Here is a 19,756-nt window from a genome sequence, read left to right on the forward strand (position 1 = left end):
TGGGTAAGAGATGTTCAGGACCCCATGGCACTGGAAATCGTGACCCACGGGTATCAACTGGAATTAAAAAATTCTCTCCCAAGGGGGAGGTTTCTTTGTTCACGTTTGTCTGTAGACCAGATAAAAAGAGAGGCATTCTTACGTTGTGTAAAAGATCTCTCTACTATTGGAGTAATTCGTCCCGTTCCAAGACTGGAACAGGGACAGGGGTTTTACTCAAATCTTTTCGTGGTCCCCAAAAAAGAGGGCACGTTTCGACCCATTTTAGATCTAAAAAGTCTAAAGTTTCTCAGAGTCCCATCCTTCAAGATGGAGACTATTCGTACAATTCTGCCATTAATCCAGGAGGGTCAATATATGACTACCGTGGACTTGAAGGATGCATATCTTCATATTCCTATCCACAAGGATCATCACCAGTTCCTAAGGTTTGCCTTTCTAGACAAACATTTTCAGTTTGTGGCTCTTCCCTTTAGGTTGGCCACAGCACCCAGGATCTTTACAAAGATTCTAGGGTCACTTCTAGCGGTTCTCAGACCGCGGGGCATTGCAGTGGCGCCTTATCTGGACGATATTCTGATCCAGGCGTCGTCTTACCATCTAACAAAGTCTCATACAGACATGGTTCTGTCCTTTCTGAGGACTTACGGGTGGAAGGTGAATCTAGAAAAGAGTTAATTAATTCCACAGACAAAGGTTCCCTTATTGGGAAATCTAATAGATTCCATATCTATGAATATTTTCTGGACGAAGGTCAGAAAGTTAAAGATTCTTAATACATGCTGAGTTCTTCAGTCCAATCCTCGGCCATCAGTGGCTCAGTGCATGGAGGTAATTGGTTTGATGGTGGTGGCAATGGACATCATTCCGTTTGCTCGTTTTCATCTCAGACCACTACAACTGAGCATGCTCAGGCAGTGGAATGGAGATTATGCAAATTTGTCTCCTTAGATAGATCTGGATCAGGAGACAAGAGACTCTCTTCTTTGGTGGTTGTCGCCGGATCATCTGTCCAAAGGGACGTGCTTCCGCAGACCCTCATGGGTGATAGTGACAACGGACGCCAGCCTGCTAGGCTGGGGTGCAATCTGGAATTCCCTGAAGGCTCAGGGTGTGTGGACTCAGCCGGAATCTCTTCTTCCAATCAATATTCTGGAATTGAGAGCAATATTCAATGCACTTCAGGCTTGGCCTCAGTTGGCTTCTGCCATCAATCATCAGGGAGGAACAAGGAGTTCCTTAGCAATGACAGAAGTATCAAAGATTATTCGGTGGGCGGAATCTCACTCTTGTTATCTGTCAGCAATCTACATCCCAGGAGTGGAAAACTGGGAAGCAGACTTTTTAAGCAGACAGACGTTTCATCCGGGTGAGTGGGAACTCCATCCGGAGGTCTTTGCCACTCTGATCCTCAGATGGGGCAGACTGGAATTGGATCTGATGGCCTCTCATCAGAATGCCAAGCTTCCAAGATACGGATCCAGGTCAAGGGATCCTCAGGCCGAACTGATAGATGCCTTGGCAGTGCCTTGGTCGTTCAACCTATCTTATGTGTTTCCACCGTTTGCTTTCCTTCCCCGGGTGATTGCTCGGATCAAACAGGAGAGGGATTCAGTAATTCTAATCGCGCCTGCGTGGCCTCGCAGGACTTGGTATGCCGATCTAGTCGACATGTCCTCTCTGCCACCATGGAAGCTTCCATTGAGGCAGGACCTTCTCATTCAGGGACCCTTCCATCATCCGAATCTAGTTTCTCTGCAGCTGACTGCTTGGAGATTGAACGCTTGATTTTATGTAAGCGGGGGTTCTCTGATTCGGTCATTGATACTTTGATTCAGGCACGTAAGCCTGTTACTAGAAAGATCTACCATAAGATATGGCATAAATATCTTCATTGGTGCAAATCCAAGGGTTACTCATGGAGTAGAGTTAGGATTCCCAGGATTCTGTCTTTTTTCTCCAAGAAGGATTGGAGAAAGGGTTATCAGCAAGTTCCTTAAAGGGACATATCTCTGCTTTGTCAATTTTACTACACAAACGTTTGGCAGATGTTCCAGACGTTTAGTCTTTTTGTCAGGCTCTGACCAGAATCAAGCCTGTGTTTAGACCAATTGCCCCACCCTGGAGTTAGAATTTAGTTCTTAATGTTCTTCAAGGGGTTCCGTTTGAACCCATGCATTCCATAAATATTAAGTTGTTATCTTGGAAAGTTTTTTATTTTTGGTTGCTATTTCTTCTGCTCGCCTTATCTTATCTTCCATTATGATAAGGTGGTTTTACGTACCAAACCTGGGTTCCTTCCTAAGGTTGTTTCAAATAAGAATATTAATCAGGAAATTATTTTTCCTTCATTATGTCCTAATCCTCCTTCTAAGAAGGAGCGTCTGTTGCATAACTTGGATGTGGTCCGTGCCCTGAAGTTTTACTTGCAGGCGACTAAGGAATTCCGTCAATCATCTTCATTATTCATTGTTTTTTCTGGAAAGCGTAGGGGCCAGAAAGCTACGGCTACCTCTCTTTCTTTTTGGCTGAAGAGTATCATCCGTCTGGCATATGAGACTGCTGGACAGCAGCCTCCTGAAAGAATTACGGCTCATTCTACTAGGGCTGTGGCTTCCTCATGGGCATTTTAAAATGATGCTTCTGTTGAACAGATTTGCAAGGCTGCAACTGTTGTCTCTACACACTTTTTCCAAATTTTACAAATTTGATACTTTTGCTTCTTCTGAAGCTGTTTTTAGGAGAAAGGTTCTTCAAGCAGTGGTGCCTTCCGTTTAGGTCTCTGTCTTGTCCCTCCCTTTCATCCGTGTCCTGTAGCTTTGGACTCGTCATATCTTGTAAAAGAAAAGGAAATTTATGCTTACCTGATAAATTTATTTATTTTACGATATGACGAGTCCACGGCCCACTCTGTATTTTACGATATGACGAGTCCACGGCCCACTTATTTTTATTATACTTCAGTCACCTCTGCACCTTTGGCTTTTCCTTTCTCTTCCTAACTTCGGTTGAATGACTGGGGGAGGAGGGGAAGGGAGGAGCTATATATACAGCTCTGCTGTGGTGCTCTTTGCCACTTCCTGCTAGCAGGAGGTTTAATCCCACAAGTAAGGAGGAAATCCGTGGACTCGTCATATCGTAAAAGAAATACATTTATCAGGTAAGCATAAATTTCCTTTTTTTAAAATACTATTAAAAAAGGGGCACTTTCATTCATGAAAGTTGACATTGCAGCCGTGTTTTTTTAAATACTTACCTTTTCTTCCTTGCAAGCGTGTAACACTGGAGCAGTGATTCCCCCGCCCCCAGGTCGTCTCATCTTTTGTCAGAAATGAAGAATACGGCTTCCTTCAATCACGACATGGCCTCAGGCGATGTTTGCTCTGGGTTGGGAAGCCGTTATTGGAGGAAGCCGGATTCTTCATTTTTGACGTTAGAAGAGATGACCTGGGGGCGGAGGAATCGCTGTTCTGGTGTTTCACGCTTGCAAGGAAGAAAAGGCAAGTATTTTAAAAAAACAGCTGCAAGGAAGGGCCCTGAACTGCCTAAACAAAAATTTAAAGGTTAAGTGATGGTTTGGGTACTTCCGGAAAGGTCTCATTAGTCTCAAAGTCTGTAGAAAGATGTGAATAATCAGTAGTAAGGTCAAAAAAGACATACACACTCAGACACCCACATAAAAACACACCAAGACATACATACATACACATACATACACACACACACACACACACACAAACACCCACAAAAAAACACACCAAGACATATATACACACACGGAAACACCCACAGAAAACACACAAAGACATACACACACACACTCACTCATATAGACACCCACAGATAATGCACAAAGACATACACACACACGCACACCCTCACAGAAACCCACAGAAAACAGACATATGCACACACCCTCACAGAGACACCCACAGAAAATACACAGACATATGCACACACCCTCACAGAGACACCGTCAGAAAACAGACATACACACACACCCTCACAGAGACACCCACAGAAAATGCATAAAGACATATGTACATACCCTCACAGAGACATCCACAGAAAACACACAAAGACATACACAGCCACTCTCACAGATTCTTCCACAGAAAATACACAAAGAAATACACAGCCACTCTCACATATTCTTCCACAGAAAATACACAAAGAAATACACACACACACACTGCCTCACAGAGACATCCCACAGAAAACACATAAACACACACACACCCTCACAGAGATATCCACAAAAAACACACAGACATATACACCCAACCCCATAGAGGCATCCAGAGAAAATACAGACATATACACACACACACACCCTCACAGAGACACCCGCAGAAAATGCACAAAGAGATACGCACACACCATCACAGAGACATCCACAGAAAACATACAAAGACATACACACCCACTATCACAGAGGCATCCAGAGAATATATAGAAAGACATAAGTACACACACCCTCACAGAGGCATCCAGAGAATATATACAAATACATACATACACACACCCTCACAGAGTCACCCACATAAAATGCACAAAGACATACGCACACACCATCACAAAGACATCCACATAAAATGCACAGACATAAACATCCTCCCTCACAGAGACATCCACACACACCCTCACAGAGACATCCACAGAAAATGCACAGACATACACACACCCTCACAGAGACATCCACAGAAAATGCACAAAGTCAGACACACACCCTCAAAGAGAGACCCACAGAAAAAAAATATATACACACTCATAGAGACACCAACAAAAGCACAAAGACATAAACACAGACGCCCACAGAAACACTCACAGGAGGTAAAATTTCTGCACATCGCCATCCCCTATATCAACAGTGTGTGACATGCATGATAAAAAAAAATAGCAGAAATTAAGAGATCACTTTTTTAAAGAATCATATTTGTAAATGTGCAAACAAAAATACTTCTGTGAATTCAAAATTGTACATTAATGATCTGTCAGAATGGGTAGATGAAGAAAAGTACTTTTGAAAGGTTGACATATGTTCAGTTGTCCCCCGTCCCCCCCATTTTCCCCAACTAAGAGCACCACTTCAAAACTGGTGTACAAATGATCCCATCTGTCAGCTGCACTTATGGATTTTGAAAATGCTGTACTCTATATAGTCTTAGTGGAACCATAAGCTGTGATACTCGGTCTAATACCATTTGATCTGGTTAAATGCAGGATTTAGGCTTGTTTGTATGTATGTATGTATGTCAAAATTGTCAGCTGTAGTGTAAACTGAATAGGGTTAAGTTAACCTGTCTCATTTCAAACACTGAGCAATCTTAGCCTGAGAGTATAACATTTTATGCAGATGTAAAAAAATCTCAGATAAAATGCCTCCTGGCATCTGGAAAGTTGTTGCATAAAGGGGCAGTAAACTGGAATGTAATTAAAATTTTATATATATATATATATATATATATATATATATATATATATATATATAAACTCATATCTGCCAAAAGGGCACTTACCATTTGTGTATTGAGGAGGAAACATTTCTGTATGGTTTTAAATATAGAATTTCTACAACATTGTCACATAATCATAAATACACTGCTGCATATTTTATGGACCCCTGGCCCCACCATACAACTACTACCACACTGAAGTTACAATCCAAAATTGCACAAAGAAATAAAAAACATTTAGTCCTACCTCCTCTGCAAATGAAAGTGATCTGCCGTCTTACTTAGGCACACACTGTACAAACTGAAGTGCCAAGTCTGTCTAACACTGTGCATAGTGTTTTAGTACACACTCAGAAATCCTCTTAAATGCTAATGCTTTACTCCTTGTAATGACATTTCCCACACTCAATAGCACTCTGCTGTAGCGCCCTCTGGTGGCTGCCTCATGGGGCCCCCTGGCCCAGTGAGCCCCTGACAGGAGTCGCCCTTTTCACTCCTGATGGCGGCCCAGGACATATCTAGTTACACTCACTCAAAAGATGTTCTCCTTTGACTTTTGGACAATATGATTACCTACAGATTTTCTATGGGAGACTACCATCTCCTCTGTGTGTTTATCCTTCAGGTTGTCAACATGCATCTACTGTTGCACAAGTTATAAAGAAAAGCATCACACTATATGATTAAATAAACAATATGCTTCTTATGATCTTGTATGCAAAGGAACTTTGTGATTTTCTAAGACTTTTATGGTTGGGAGATCAGTTTGAAAAATAATAATTGTATTGCAATAGTCCAGAATAGAATAGAGCACCTGTCTTTTCTAATGTATGTGCATGCAGAATAACCATGTAATCCTCTTGGTAGAGTTTTGGTGTATGCTAGCTTCTGGATGTTGCAGGGAAGTTCCCATGCCTCTTTCCAGTGTGTTTAAGCTTTCCTCCCTTTTTAGGCAAACAGTGTTAGTTACACTGAGTTTCCTTTGTTTTACAGGACCCTGTCAGGATGTAGAACACTAATAGCAGCTGGGTAAGTCCTGCTTATTCCACCCCCCACCCCCATTTAATGGCTTGTTACCTATGAGTAGGGGCAGTGGACAGCTTATCAGCAGGCTGATTATTTCCCCATATACATTGAAGGGTATGGTAATTGTGCCCATACATTTTATTGCATATTTTGGGGGCAAGTGGCTGGTATATGAGACCTCAGGTGTAGGTCATCAGCAGCAATCTTTAATCACTCTAGACTTGTCATTCGAACCCGGTGCACGCCGCTACATTGTATATACAGACTCCCAAGGAGGCCTACATTCAAGTGGTTGTGCTTTACGAGCTCCCAGGAGGGATTGCTTCGTTCATTCAGCCGGATTGACAGGCAAGGCAGGCTCCGAATGTGTGCACGTTAGATTTTAACGTTGTGATGCGCGATAACTCCTGTGGCAATGGGCAGGCTCCACGCTCATGCCGCAGGCTTTTTTTGGCTCCATTCCACCCTTCCTCTTACTCGCAGTTCGTCCTGTGCAACGCTATAGCTCTCAACTGGAACAGCAGCGTGAGAGAACAGAGCCTGTCACGGAGGTGGTGAGACCTCTCAAATGGAGCATTAACCTAGTTTGAGGGCCAAATTGGGGAATTACTTGTGGCTTCACTGTACACAATACAAAATGTATTGCCTTTTGTATATAAAATTGTTTACTGTTGTCTCTAGATTATTATTATATTTTTGAACTCAGCCAGGAGGGTATTTGTTCTACTCCTTTATTTCAGGCTAATAAAGGCATTCTTTACAGGTTAAACAGTGTGTCCTCCTGCTCAATTATGCAGTTCATGCCTTACATCTGTTCTACAGTCTCATTTAGGGGGTCCCGCAGTATCCCCCACAGCTCATGCATCCCTGGAGCGGTCTGCAAATTCTTTGACCTCAGTATGTCCTGATATGCCAAAACTGCATTTGCAACGGGCGATACCTATTCCTACACATGCAGTACCTTGCAGTCCCGTTTCTCAAATTTAATCTGGGTTTGGACCTTTTCCTCAAGGTTTTGCGGCTCAATTACATTCAGTTGTATCTGCTGCCCTGAGTGCTATGTCAGTAGCATGTAAAAGGAAGACAAAGGTTAAAAACAGCTCTTCTGATTTTAGAACCAGCAGCTCGGTTGGAGCTGCGGCTATAAAATTTCTGATGCGGCCGACTCCTTGTTTAGCTCTGAAGGAGAACTTTCCTATTTTGAGTCTCTTAGGGAAACTGAAAGGGACTTTGATAACATTACCTATAGATTTAAAATAGAACACCTGAGATATTTGCTCAAGGAGGTTTTAAGTCCCTTTAAGGGTACCTGAGTCTAACCCCACAGAGAAAAAACAGGTACATAAATTAGATATTGTTTTCAAACCTAAGTAAAAAAAAAAAAGGTTTTTCCGGTATCTTTATTGATGGCAAACATTATAACTAAGGAGTGGGAAAAACCTGGTATCCCATTTTCACCTTCTCCAACATTCAAAAGAGTTTTGTCTGTACCGGATAACCATTTTGAAGCTTGGAATACTGTGCCTAAGGAAGACGGTGCCATTTCCACCCTGGCGCACTTCTAGCCCTCTGGAAGATAGCACATCTTTTAAGGACATTATGGATAGGAAGTTAAAGGGATATCGGAGAAAGGTCTTTCTTCAGGGAGGTTTGATATTCAAACCTGCCATTGGTATTGCTGCAGTAGCTGGAGCTGCCACCTTTTGGTGTGAAGCTTTATTTGTGCTGATTTCGGTTGAATCCCCTTTGGAGGAGATTCAGGACCGCATCCAGGCCCTAAAAACAGCCAATTCCTTAATTTGTGACGCCATTATTCAAATCATCCTTCTCAATGCCAAGAACTGGAATTGCTGTGCTAGCTAGAAGGGCTCACTGACTAAAGTCCTGGTCAGTGGACATGGTTTTCTATCTTTGGCCTTTTAAGGGAAAATCCTTATTTTGGCAGGGCCTGGACTCTATAATTACTACTTTCACTGGAGGTAAGGGTGCCTTTTTACCCCAGGATAAGAAATCTAGAACTAAGGGACGTTCTATGGGACGCTTTTGCTCCATTTAATCAGAGCAAGACATAAAGGAGTGCTTCAACAAGCAAATCTGGAAGCCAAACCCAGTGTGGAAAAAGAACAAATAGCTCATGAAATTCACCCCCCGATCTGGGCTCATGTCAAGTAGGGGGAAAATGTATCTCTTTCAGGAAGTTTGGACTCAGTCCATTCAGGACCCTTGGGTTCTGGGCATCATGTCTCAGGGATACAAAATAAGTTTCCGATATCGCCCTCCAATGGGCAGTTTTCTCTTTTCAAGGATCTCGGGGAAGCCGGAAAAAAGAACAGCCTTTCTGCGCTGGGTAGAGGATCTGATATCTATGGGAGTTGTTGTCCCAGTGCCTTAGGCAGAGAGAGGAAGAGGGTTCTTTACAAACTTCTTCATCATTACCAAAAAGGAGAGAACCTTTTGTCTCATCTTAAATCTGAAGTGCCTCAACAAATTCATATGGGTACCTTCATTCAGAATGGAAACTATCCGGTCCATTCTTCCTCTTGTGCAGGAGGGTCAATTCATGACCACCATAGATCTAAAGGATGCATACTTTCACATTCCTTTTCTCTGAGATCATCACCAGTACCTCCGCTTTGCTTTCCTGGAAAAGTATTACCAATTTCTAGCTTTCCCATTTGGTTTAGCTATGGCTCCCAGGATCTTTACAAATGTGCTGGGGGCTCTCCATGCTGTAGTCAGACTACAGGGGATTGCTGTGGCCCTTACTTGGACAGCATCTTGGTTCAGGCACCATCTTTACATTTAGCTATATCTTACACAGAGAGGTTAGTCAGGTATTTTCAGATGCATGGCTGGAAGGTAAACTTAGAGAAGAGTTTACTCCCCCCCCCCCCCCACATGAGTTAGCTTTCTAGGGATCATCATAGATTCTATCACCATGCATATTTATCTCACAGATCAACGCAGGGAGAAGCTTCAGACGGCCTGCCACCTTCTTCACTCCACTTTTCGACCTTCAGTGGCTCAATGTATGGAAGTGGTAGGTCTTATGGTTGCTGCTTTGGACGCTATTCCGTTTGCTCGCTTTCATCTGGGACCTCTACAATTATGTATGCTTAGACAATGAAATGGAAATCATTTGAACCTGTCTCAGAGAGTCACTTTGCTGGTGGCTGTCTCGGGAACCTACTCTCCAGGGAATGTGTTTCCAACGCCCACCTTGGGAAATTATAACTACACACGTGAGTTTGACAGGCTGGGGTGTTGTGTGGGGTTCTTCCGAGGGCTCAGGGAACCTGGCGCCCAGAGGAGATGACTCTTCCGATCAACATCCTGGAGCTGAGGGCCATCTTCAATACTCTTCTGTTGTGGCCCCAGCTATGTTCAGTCCATTATATTCAGGCAACATCACTATAGTGGCATATGTCAACCGTCAGGGCGGAACTCGCAGCTCTCTAGTGAGGCTAGAGGTGTCTTGTATTCTTCATTGTGAAGAAACATTCCAGTGCCAAATATTGCCCATCAACATTCCAGGTGTGGATAACTGAGAAGCTGACTTTATTCCGAGGAATGGTCTCTGAACCAGGAGTTTTTTTGTAAGATCACCCACAGGTGGGGATGCCCGTAGATAGATCTGATGGCTTCTCGTCTCAATGCCAAGCTACCAAGATATGTGTCAAGATCGAAAGATCCTCAAGTGGAGTTGGTGGACGCTTTAGCAGTTCCTTGGCATTTCAGTCTAATGTATCTTTTTTCCCTCCAATTGTTCTGCTACCTTGACTAAAAGCAGGAGAGCATTTCATCGAATCTGTTAGCCCCTGCGTGGCCACGCAGGACTTGGTATGCAGACCTCATGAGTTTGTCTTCTTTTCCTTGATGGCGGCTGCATCATAGGGCAGACCTTCTAGCTCAGGGTCTGTTTTTATATCAAAATCTAGATTCTCTGAGACAGTGATTGATACTCTGGTTTAGGCTCGTAAACCGGTTATCAGTTGTGTGGTGAGCTTATCTGTCCTGGTGGGCGGAGCATGGTTTTCCATGGCACAAGGTGAAGATTCTGCGTTTCCTTCAGTTTCTGCAGGATTGTTTGGAAAAGGGCCTATCAGCTAGTTCTCTTAAAGGTCAGATTTCTGCTTTTTCTGTTTTGTTGAATAAGAGGTTGGCTGTTTTGCCAGATGTTTACCATCACTTTAACCAGAGCTCTGAGGTTGCGGTAATCTTTCTAGCGTGAATCATTATTGCGCTCACACATTCGCATTTACTTTCAACTTGTAATATGAGCAGAATTTAATCTGCGCCCAAACAGTTGCGAAAACCCGATACTGCTCGTGGGCAAACAAGAGCTGCTTTTCATTAGTGAGTTCTATTTATTATACTTTACATATCTTAGGCAACTGAACCAAGTATGATTTGTTATAATTAAGTTTTTTTCAAAAACCTAATAAATACTAATATGTTGTATTAAACTATTATGTTACTTGGTTTATGTGGTAACAACTTTTACTGTGAAAATGTTAAGTTGCTTTAGTTTAATGTAATCACGTGTTAATTGTACTGTTACTCTAGAATGCACTTCAAGTACAACTTAGTCACAATAGCTCAAGCTAAAAGTGTTTAAAAGGGGGAGGAAAATCACTGTCCCTTTAAATAATGTATTCCCAATGAGTGTATCAAATTGTTAAATTGTTTACAAATAGTCTCTCTACCTTTTTTTATTTTATCATTTAAAATCATGATTTCTCTTGTAAGGTGTATCCAGTCCACGGGTTCATCCATTACTTGTGGTATATTCTCCTTCCCAACAGGAAGTTGCAAGAGGACACCCACAGCAGAGCTGTCTATATAGCTCCTCCCCTAACTGCCACTCCCAGTCATTCTCTTGCAACTCTCGACAAGAAAGGAAGTATAAAGAGATATGTGGTGACTTAGTGTAGTATGCGGTTGCATACAATTCAAAACATAGGAATCATACCGCAACTATCTTATCCATACTGTTAGATAGGGAACATTGTTTAGATAGAATTAAATACTCAGATCAATATAATCACTGATCAGGGTAACGTTGTAAATATAGCATTTTTTAATATTGTTTTTAATAGTATTGTTTAATAAATACGTATTTTTAGAACCATTTTAACTATTTGGCTTGCACAGATAATCATTAGAACCCCCTTTGACCCTACTCAGCTAAGACTCCCATATAGGTGTTCTAAGCGCTCCTATTAGCCATTACACTTTGATACTCTTTAAGGTCTGGTTAAGAGATCTTGCACACAGGAGCTGGAGTAGCAGTACCCTTTGGCGCTGGGGAAAGGTGTATATATATTTTTATTACATTTCACCCGCCTACAGCTCAGACCACTGCAACTTTGCATGCTCAATCAGTGGAATGGGGATTACACAGATTTGTCCCCTCTGCTAAATCTGGATCAAGATACCAGGGATTCTCTTCTCTGGGGGTTCTCTCAGGTCCATCTGTCCAGGGGAATGAGTTTCCGCAGGCCAGAGTGGACTATAGTCACGACAGATGCCAGCCTTCTAGGCTGGGGCGCAGTCTGGAACTCCCTGAAGGCTCAGGGTTCGTGGACCCAGGAGGAAGCCCTCCTTCCGATAAACATTCTGGAACTGAGAGCGATATTCAATGCTCTTCAGGCTTGGCCTCAACTAGCTGCAGTCAGGTTAATCAGATTTCAGTCGGACAATATCACGACTGTAGCCTATATCAACCATCAGGGGGGACAAGAAGCCCCCTGGCAATGTTGGAGGTTTCAAAGATAATTCTATGGGCAGAGGTTCACTCTTGCCATCTCTCAGCTATCCATATCCCAGGAGTGGAGAACTGGGAGGCGGATTTTCTAAGTCTGCAGACTTTTCATTCGGGGGAGTGGGAGCTCCATCCGGAGGTATTTGCCCAGCTGATTCAACTATGGGGCAAACCAGAAGTGGATCTGATGGCGTCTCGTCAGAACGCCAAGCTTCCCTGTTACGGGTCCAGGTCAAGGGATCCCCAGGCAGCGCTGATAGATGCTCTAGCAGTGCCCTGGTCCTTCAGCCTGGCTTATGTGTTCCCACCATTTCCTCTCATTCCTCGTCTGATTGCCAAGATCAAGCAGGAGAGAGTTTCGGTGATTTTGATAGCACCTGCGTGGCCACGCAGGACTTGGTATGCAGATCTGGTGGACATGTCATCCCTTCCACCATGGACTCTGCCGCTGAGGCATGACCTTCTACTCCAAGGTCCATTCAAACATCCAAATCTAATTTCTCTGAGTCGGTCATTGATACCTTAATTCAGGCTCGAAAGCCTGTCACCAGGAAAATCTATCATAAGATATAGTGTAAATATCTTCATTGGTGTGAATCCAAGGGTTACTCGTGGAGTAAAGTCAGGATTCCTAGGATATTATCCTTTCTCCAAGAAGGATTGGAGAAGGGATTGTCAGCTAGTTCCTTAAAGGGACAGATTTCTGCTCTGTCTATTCTTCTGCACAAGCGTCTGGCAGATGTTCCAGACATTCAGGCGTTTTGTCAGGCTTTGGTTAGAATCAGGCCTGTGTTTAAACCTGTTGCTCCACCATGGAGTTTAAATTTAGTTCTTAAGTTCTTCAAGGGGTTCCGTTTGAACCTCTGCATTCCATAGATATCAAGCTTTTATCTTGGAAAGTTCTGTTTTTGGTAGCTATCTCTTCGGCTCGAAGAGTTTCAGAGTTATCTGCCTTACAGTGTTATTTCCCCTTATCTGATATTCCATACAGATAAGGTAGTGTTGCGTACCAAACCTGGATTTCTTCCTAAGGTGGTATCTAATAAGAATATCAATCAGGAGATTGTAGTTCCGTCGCTGTGTCCTAATCCTTCTTCAAAGAAGGAACGTCTATTACACAATCTTGACGGGGTTCGTGCTTTAAAGTTTTATTTACAAGCTACTAACGATTTTCGTCAAACATCTGCATTGTTTGTTGTCTACTCTGGACAGAGGAGAGGCCAAAAGGCTTCGGCATCTTCTCTTTCTTTTTGGCTGAGAAGTATAATCCGTTTAGCTTATGAGACTGCTGGCCAGCAGCCTCCTGAAAGAATTACAGCTCATTCCACTAGAGCGGTAGCTTCCACATAGGCTTTTAAAAATGAGGCCTCTGTTGAACAGATTTGTAAGGCGGCGACTTGGTCTTCGCTTCATACTTTTTCTAAATTCTACAAATTTGATAGTTTTGCTTCCTCGGAGGCTATTTTTGGGAGAAAGGTCTTGCATGCAGTGGTTCCTTCCATTTAAGTTCCTGCCTTGTCCCTCCTTTATTCGTGTCCTAAAGCTTTGGTATTGGCATCCCACAAGTAATGGATAAACCCGTGGACTGGATACACCTTACAAGAGAAAACAAAATTTATGCTTACCTGATAAATTTCTTTCTCTTGTGGTGTATCCAGTCCACGGCCCGCCCTGTCACTTTAGGGCAGGTGTTTTTTATTTTTAAACTACAGTGACCACTGCACCCTATAGTTTCTCCTTTTTCTTGCTTGTCTTCGGTCGAATGGCTGGGAGTGGCAGTTAGGGGAGGAGCTATATAGACAGCTCTGCTGTGGGTGTCCTCTTGCAACTTCCTGTTGGGAAGGAGAATATCCCACAAGTAATGGATGAACCCGTGGACTGGATACACCACAAGAGAGAGAAATTTATCAGGTAAGCATAAATTTTGTTTTTTGCCTGATGTATCCCCACCTATACTAAAAATGTTAGTACGGCAGTATAGATAAGCTATGCAAACAAGAATGTGTATAAGAAATCACATTAATTATAGATGTTTGTGTATACAGTGAGAGATAAAATAAGGAAGACTATAAGTATAGAGAGATAAGATATTAGGTCTGATCTCCCTGTAAACTCAGTCCACTTGGGTGTGTTGTGATTTAAATTAGCAGAAACTGCTATTTTCTATACAAAAAGAAACCTAAAATTACTATTTTCCTTACATGTTTAACTGGGACAGCTGGTATGGAAAGTCATTGCAAACTGGCCCTTTAAACTGCATAAACTCTGGATCTTTTCATAGCCCCTCCAATGAATTATTACCACTGGTAGAAAAACTTCCAAAATAAGGAAATATAAAGGAGATATTTCAGAATTATTCTCATGAAAGATGATTTAAGTGACATAAAAGTGCAAAAAGAGAATACTCTGATAGTTAGAGTATTTTGTTAGTGCACTGTTGCCTATACTTTTGTGTCTAGCTACATATTTAACCCCCTTTGTAGGGAGTAAAGTCATCTCCAGAGAATGAATGCATTTTATCTAGAACTGAACATGGCTGATGATTGGTAGATATGCAAATATGCCTCTTGTCATTGGTCACCCACTGCGTTCAGCTACTGGCTAGTAGTAAATTGCTTCTGCAGGGGTTAAAAAGTAAAATAAATTAAACTTTCATTTCTCCAGAGCATGCAGTTTTAATTAACTCTCCAAATAACTTATATTATATAATTTGCTGTGTTCTCTTTGTATCCTTTATTGAAGATCATATAGTAGTGCATTGATGCTCCTTCAACAAAGGATAATAGAAGTAAATTAGGAAGCTGTTGAAAATTGTATCGTCTAGATGAATCATGAAAGATAAAGTTTGGGTTTCATGTTTCTTTAAACACTCAGTAATATTCAAGCAATTGGGAAATGGTCTAACATATCTCTTTAAAGGGACAGTCTACCATAGAATTGTTATTGTTTTAAAATATAGATAATCCCTTTATTACCCATTCCCCAGTTTTGCATAACCAACACAGTTATATTAATATACTTTTTACCTCTGTGATTACCTTGTATCTAGGAACCTTCTTCCAGCCCCCTGATCACATGACTGTGACTGTTTATTATCTATTGTCTTGCAGTTAGCATTGTGTTGTGCTAGATCTTAAATAACCCCCTGTGCCTGAACACAGTGTTATCTATATGGCCCACGTGTACTTTCTGTCTCTTTGTGTTGAAAAGAGATTTTAAAAGCATGTGATAAAAGGCAGCCCTCAAAGGCTTAGAAATTAGCATATGAGCCTACCTAGGTTTAGTTTAAACTAAGAATACCAAGAGAAAAACACAAATTTGATAAAAGTAAATTGGAAAGTTGATTAAAATTAAAGGGACAGTCAAGTATAAATTAAACTTTCATTATTCAGATAGGACTTTTAATTTTAATTGACTTTCCAATTTACTTTTATCATCAGATTTGCTTTTTTCTCTTGGTATTCTTAGTTTAAACTAAACATAGGTAGGCTCATACGCTAATTTCTAAGCCTGCCTCTTATCACATGCTTTTTAAATCTCTTTTCAACACAAAGAGACAGAAAGTACACGTGGGCTATATAGATAACACTGTGTTCAGGCACAGAAAGTTATTTAAGATCTAGCACAAAACAATGCTAAATTTAAGACAATAGATAATAAACAGTCACAGTCATGTGATCAGGGGGCTGGAAAAAGGTTCCTAGATACATGGTAATCACAAAGGTAAAAAGTACATTAATATAACTGTGTTGGTTATGCAAAACTGGGGAATGAGTAATAAAGGGATTATCTATCTTTTAACACAATAACAATTCTATGGTTGACTGTCCCTTTAAGTCCTATCTGAATAATGAAAGTTTAATTTATACTAGACTGTCCCTTTAAGTGCACTCATTTAATGTTGGGGAATAAACTAATTCATAAACTGTATCTCCTTGGTCTAGATTAAAAAATTAACTGGGTGGAATTCTGGCTTAAGGACAGAAAATAAATAAATGGAGTTGCAGAGGGGGCTGTTACTAGTGGTGTTCCTCAGGGGTCAGTTCTGGGGCCTGTTTTGTTTAACATATTTATCTGTGATATCAGCAAAGGGCTACAGGGAAAGTATGTCTGTTTGCAGATGATACAAAAATTTGTAAGAGTGGATGTTCCAGGGGGGGTAGACAAAATGAGAAGTGATATACAACAATTGGAGGATTGGACAAATGACTGGGATCTAAAGTTTAACACAGCAAAGTGTAAAATAATGCATTTATGGAAGAAAAATCCAAATGTTAATTACAGACTCAATGACACTTTACTGACTATTACAGACGAGGAACAGGACTAGGAATTATTATTTCAGATGATTTAAACAATGTAGTAATGCAGCGAGTAAGGCTAGCAGAATGCTTGGATGTATTGGTAGAGGTATTAGCAGCAGAAATAGTAAGGTTCTTATGCCACTTTATAGATCATTAGTTAGGCCTCATCTTGAGTATTGTGTGCAGTTCTGGAGGCCATATCTTCAGAAGGATAATAACAAACTTGAATCTGTGCAAAGGAGGGCTACCAAAATGGTACATGGTCTAAAAAATAAAACTTACCAGGATAGGCTCAATGACCTAAATATGTATAGCTTAGAGGAGAGAATGGAAAGAGGTGATATGATAGCAACTTTCAAGTACGTTAAAGGGCTTAGTAAAACTGAGGCTGTGGGTATTTTACATAAAATGGAAAATTGAAGAACAAGGGGTCATGATCTCAAGCTAAAGGGTAGTAGATTCAGGAGTAATTTGAGGAAGCTTCTTTACAGAAAGAGTGATTGATTTATGGAATAAACTTCCTTAAGAGGTAGTAATAACAAACACTATGGGGCACATGCCTGGGACAAGCATAAGGCTATCCTACAAACTAGATAAGTTTATACTGTTAGGTAATATTGGGCAGACTTGCTGGGCCTATGGCTCTTATCTGCCGTCAACATCTATGTTTCTATGTTAAGACGCATCTAATGTATCTGCTTTTTGTTCTAGAGCTGCATGGTGGGAATAGACCAAAACCAAGTGTGGATCGGCTCCAGCGACTCTATAATCTACATCATAAACACTCACAGCATGTCCTGCAATAAGCAGCTGACCGACCATCGCTGTGAAGTGGTGGATATCATTGCTGAAAATGATAACAGTCATAGAAGGTGCAGCTTCTTTGTTTCCTGCTTATCCAGTTATGTATTTGAGAGTTAAAAACTATATATATATATATATATATATATATATATATATATATATATATATATATATATATATATATATATATACACACAAAATATAACACAAGCACTCACTGGACTTGATACAGTAGAAATAAAAAGTCTTTTAATCCATATAAACAAGTGACGTTTCGAGGTGTTCACCCCTTCATCAGACACTTGGTCTGATAAAGTGGTGAACACCCCGAAACGTTACTTGTTTATATGGCATAAAAGACTTTTTATTTCACCTGTATCAAGTCCAGTGAGTGCTTGTGCTATAACTTGGATATTTGAACTTTCTATAGCACCCTGGCAAAATTGAAATTTACTGTTCATGGGAGTGCACTTATTTCAGTGGATTATATATCTATATATATCCATTTAAAAATGCCTATAATTTACAAGGGCCTAGCGACAGTTTTGGACGATACAGACCTACTGATTGGTCTGTACAGATCATGCACCTGCTGGATTGCCACTGACATGTGCAGGGAGCATTTACATTTAAATACTTGTAAAAAGTAGATGGTAAAATCTAAAAATGCTTTTTAAAATTGTAATTTATATTTCCTAATTCACAATACAAATTATTTGTCGCAGGGTCAGCTGAGGAGCCGCGTGGCTCGGCATGGTCAGCTGAGGAGCCGCGTGGCTCGGCAGGGTCAGCTGATACCAACTTTTTGGTTATTTGAAGCATGACTTGAAGAGGACACTTCACTTGCATTCCATGCCACCCAAAAATAAAAGTTGTTTACAGCACAAGAGATCTCATTTAGTATAGGAATGGAGCCCTCAGTGAAAATTCACAAAATTACAATGACATACATGTAGCCACCAATCAGCAAGTGCTACCCAGGGTGCTGAACTAAAAATGGGCTGGCTCCTAAGCTTACATTCCTGCTTTTTCTATTACCAAGTGAACAAAGAAAATTGATATTGGGAGTAAATTATAAAGCTGCTTAAAATTGCATGCTCTATCTGAATTATGAAAGAAAAAACAAATGTATGCTTACCTGATAAATTTCTTTCTTTCCGGACATGGAGACTCCACAACGTCATTCCAATTACAAGTGGGATATTCACTCCAGGCCAGCAGGAGGAGGCAAAGAGCACCACAGCAAAGCTGTTAAGTGTCACTTCCCTTACCCATAAACCCCAGTCATTCAACCGAAGGAAAATGGAAAAAGAAGATAGCACAAAGGTGTAGTGCCTGAGATTTAACTAAAAAATACTGTCTAATTAAGGGTGGGGTCATGGACTCTCCATGTCCGGAAAGAAAGAAATTTATCAAGTAAGCATACATTTTGTTTTATTTCCTAAGATATGGAGAGTCCACAACATCATTCCAATTACTTGTGGGAACCAATACCCAAGCTAGAGGTAACGGAATGAACAGGGAGGGATAACAGACAAGTAGCCCTAAACCGAAGGCACCACTGCTTGAAGAACCTTTCTCCCAAAAGAGGCCTCAGCCGAGGCAAAAGTATCAAATTTGGAAAAGGTATGCATAGAGGACCAAGTTGCAGCTTTGCAAATCTGTTCCACAGAAGCTTCATTCTTGAAAGCCCAAGAAGAGGAAACATCCCTAGTGGAATGAGCCTTAATTCTCCAGGAGGCTGCTGTCCAGCAGACTTATAAGCAAAACGAATCATACTTCTCAACCAGAGGGAAATAGAAGTAGACGTTGCCTTCTGGCCCCTATGCTTTCCTTAGAAACAAACAGGAAAAAATCCTTATTTGCCTGTATGTAGAATTTCAGAGCGCGCACAACATCTAAGTTATACAAAAGACGTTCCTTTTGAGAAGAAGGATTAGGAGAGAGAGAAGGAACAACAATTTCCTGATTAATATTTCTAACCGAAACCACCTTAGGGATAAACCCCAAGGTAATACGAAGAACCGCCTTATCCGCATGAAAAATAAGGTAAGGCGAATCGCACTGTAAAGCGGAGAAACTTTCCAAGCAGAAGAAAAAGCAATAAGAAACAAAACCTTCCAAGACAACAGCTTAATATCTAGGAATGCATTGGCTCAAACGGAGCCTGCTGCAAATCTCTAAGAACTAGAATAAGGCTCCAAGGAGGAGCAACAGGATTAAACACAGGCCTGATTCTGACCAGGGCCTGTCAAAAAGATTGAAAATCAGACACATCCACCAGACGCTTGTGTGAAAGAATAGATAATGCAGAAATCTGACCTTTCAGAGAACTGACAGACAACCCTTTCTCCATACCTTCCTGGAGAAAAGAGACAATTCTAGGAATCCTGACCCTACTC

The 19,756-nt window shown here is 41.2% G+C and overlaps 1 protein-coding gene across 2 annotated transcripts in view; it reads left to right on the forward strand.

Moving 5' to 3' along the window:
- Positions 1–19,756, forward strand: part of DENND3 (DENN domain containing 3) — a 322,502-nt gene that overhangs the window by 291,934 nt on the left and 10,812 nt on the right. For both annotated transcript variants that reach the window (XM_053715396.1, XM_053715397.1), the window contains one exon: positions 17,262–17,422. In XM_053715396.1, coding sequence (XP_053571371.1) covers positions 17,262–17,422 — 161 coding nt within the window. The remainder of the gene's footprint in view (positions 1–17,261; positions 17,423–19,756) is intronic.

The sequence above is a fragment of the Bombina bombina genome, chromosome 5, assembly GCF_027579735.1.
Source record: "Bombina bombina isolate aBomBom1 chromosome 5, aBomBom1.pri, whole genome shotgun sequence".
In the NCBI taxonomy this organism is placed as follows: Eukaryota; Metazoa; Chordata; class Amphibia; order Anura; family Bombinatoridae; genus Bombina; species Bombina bombina.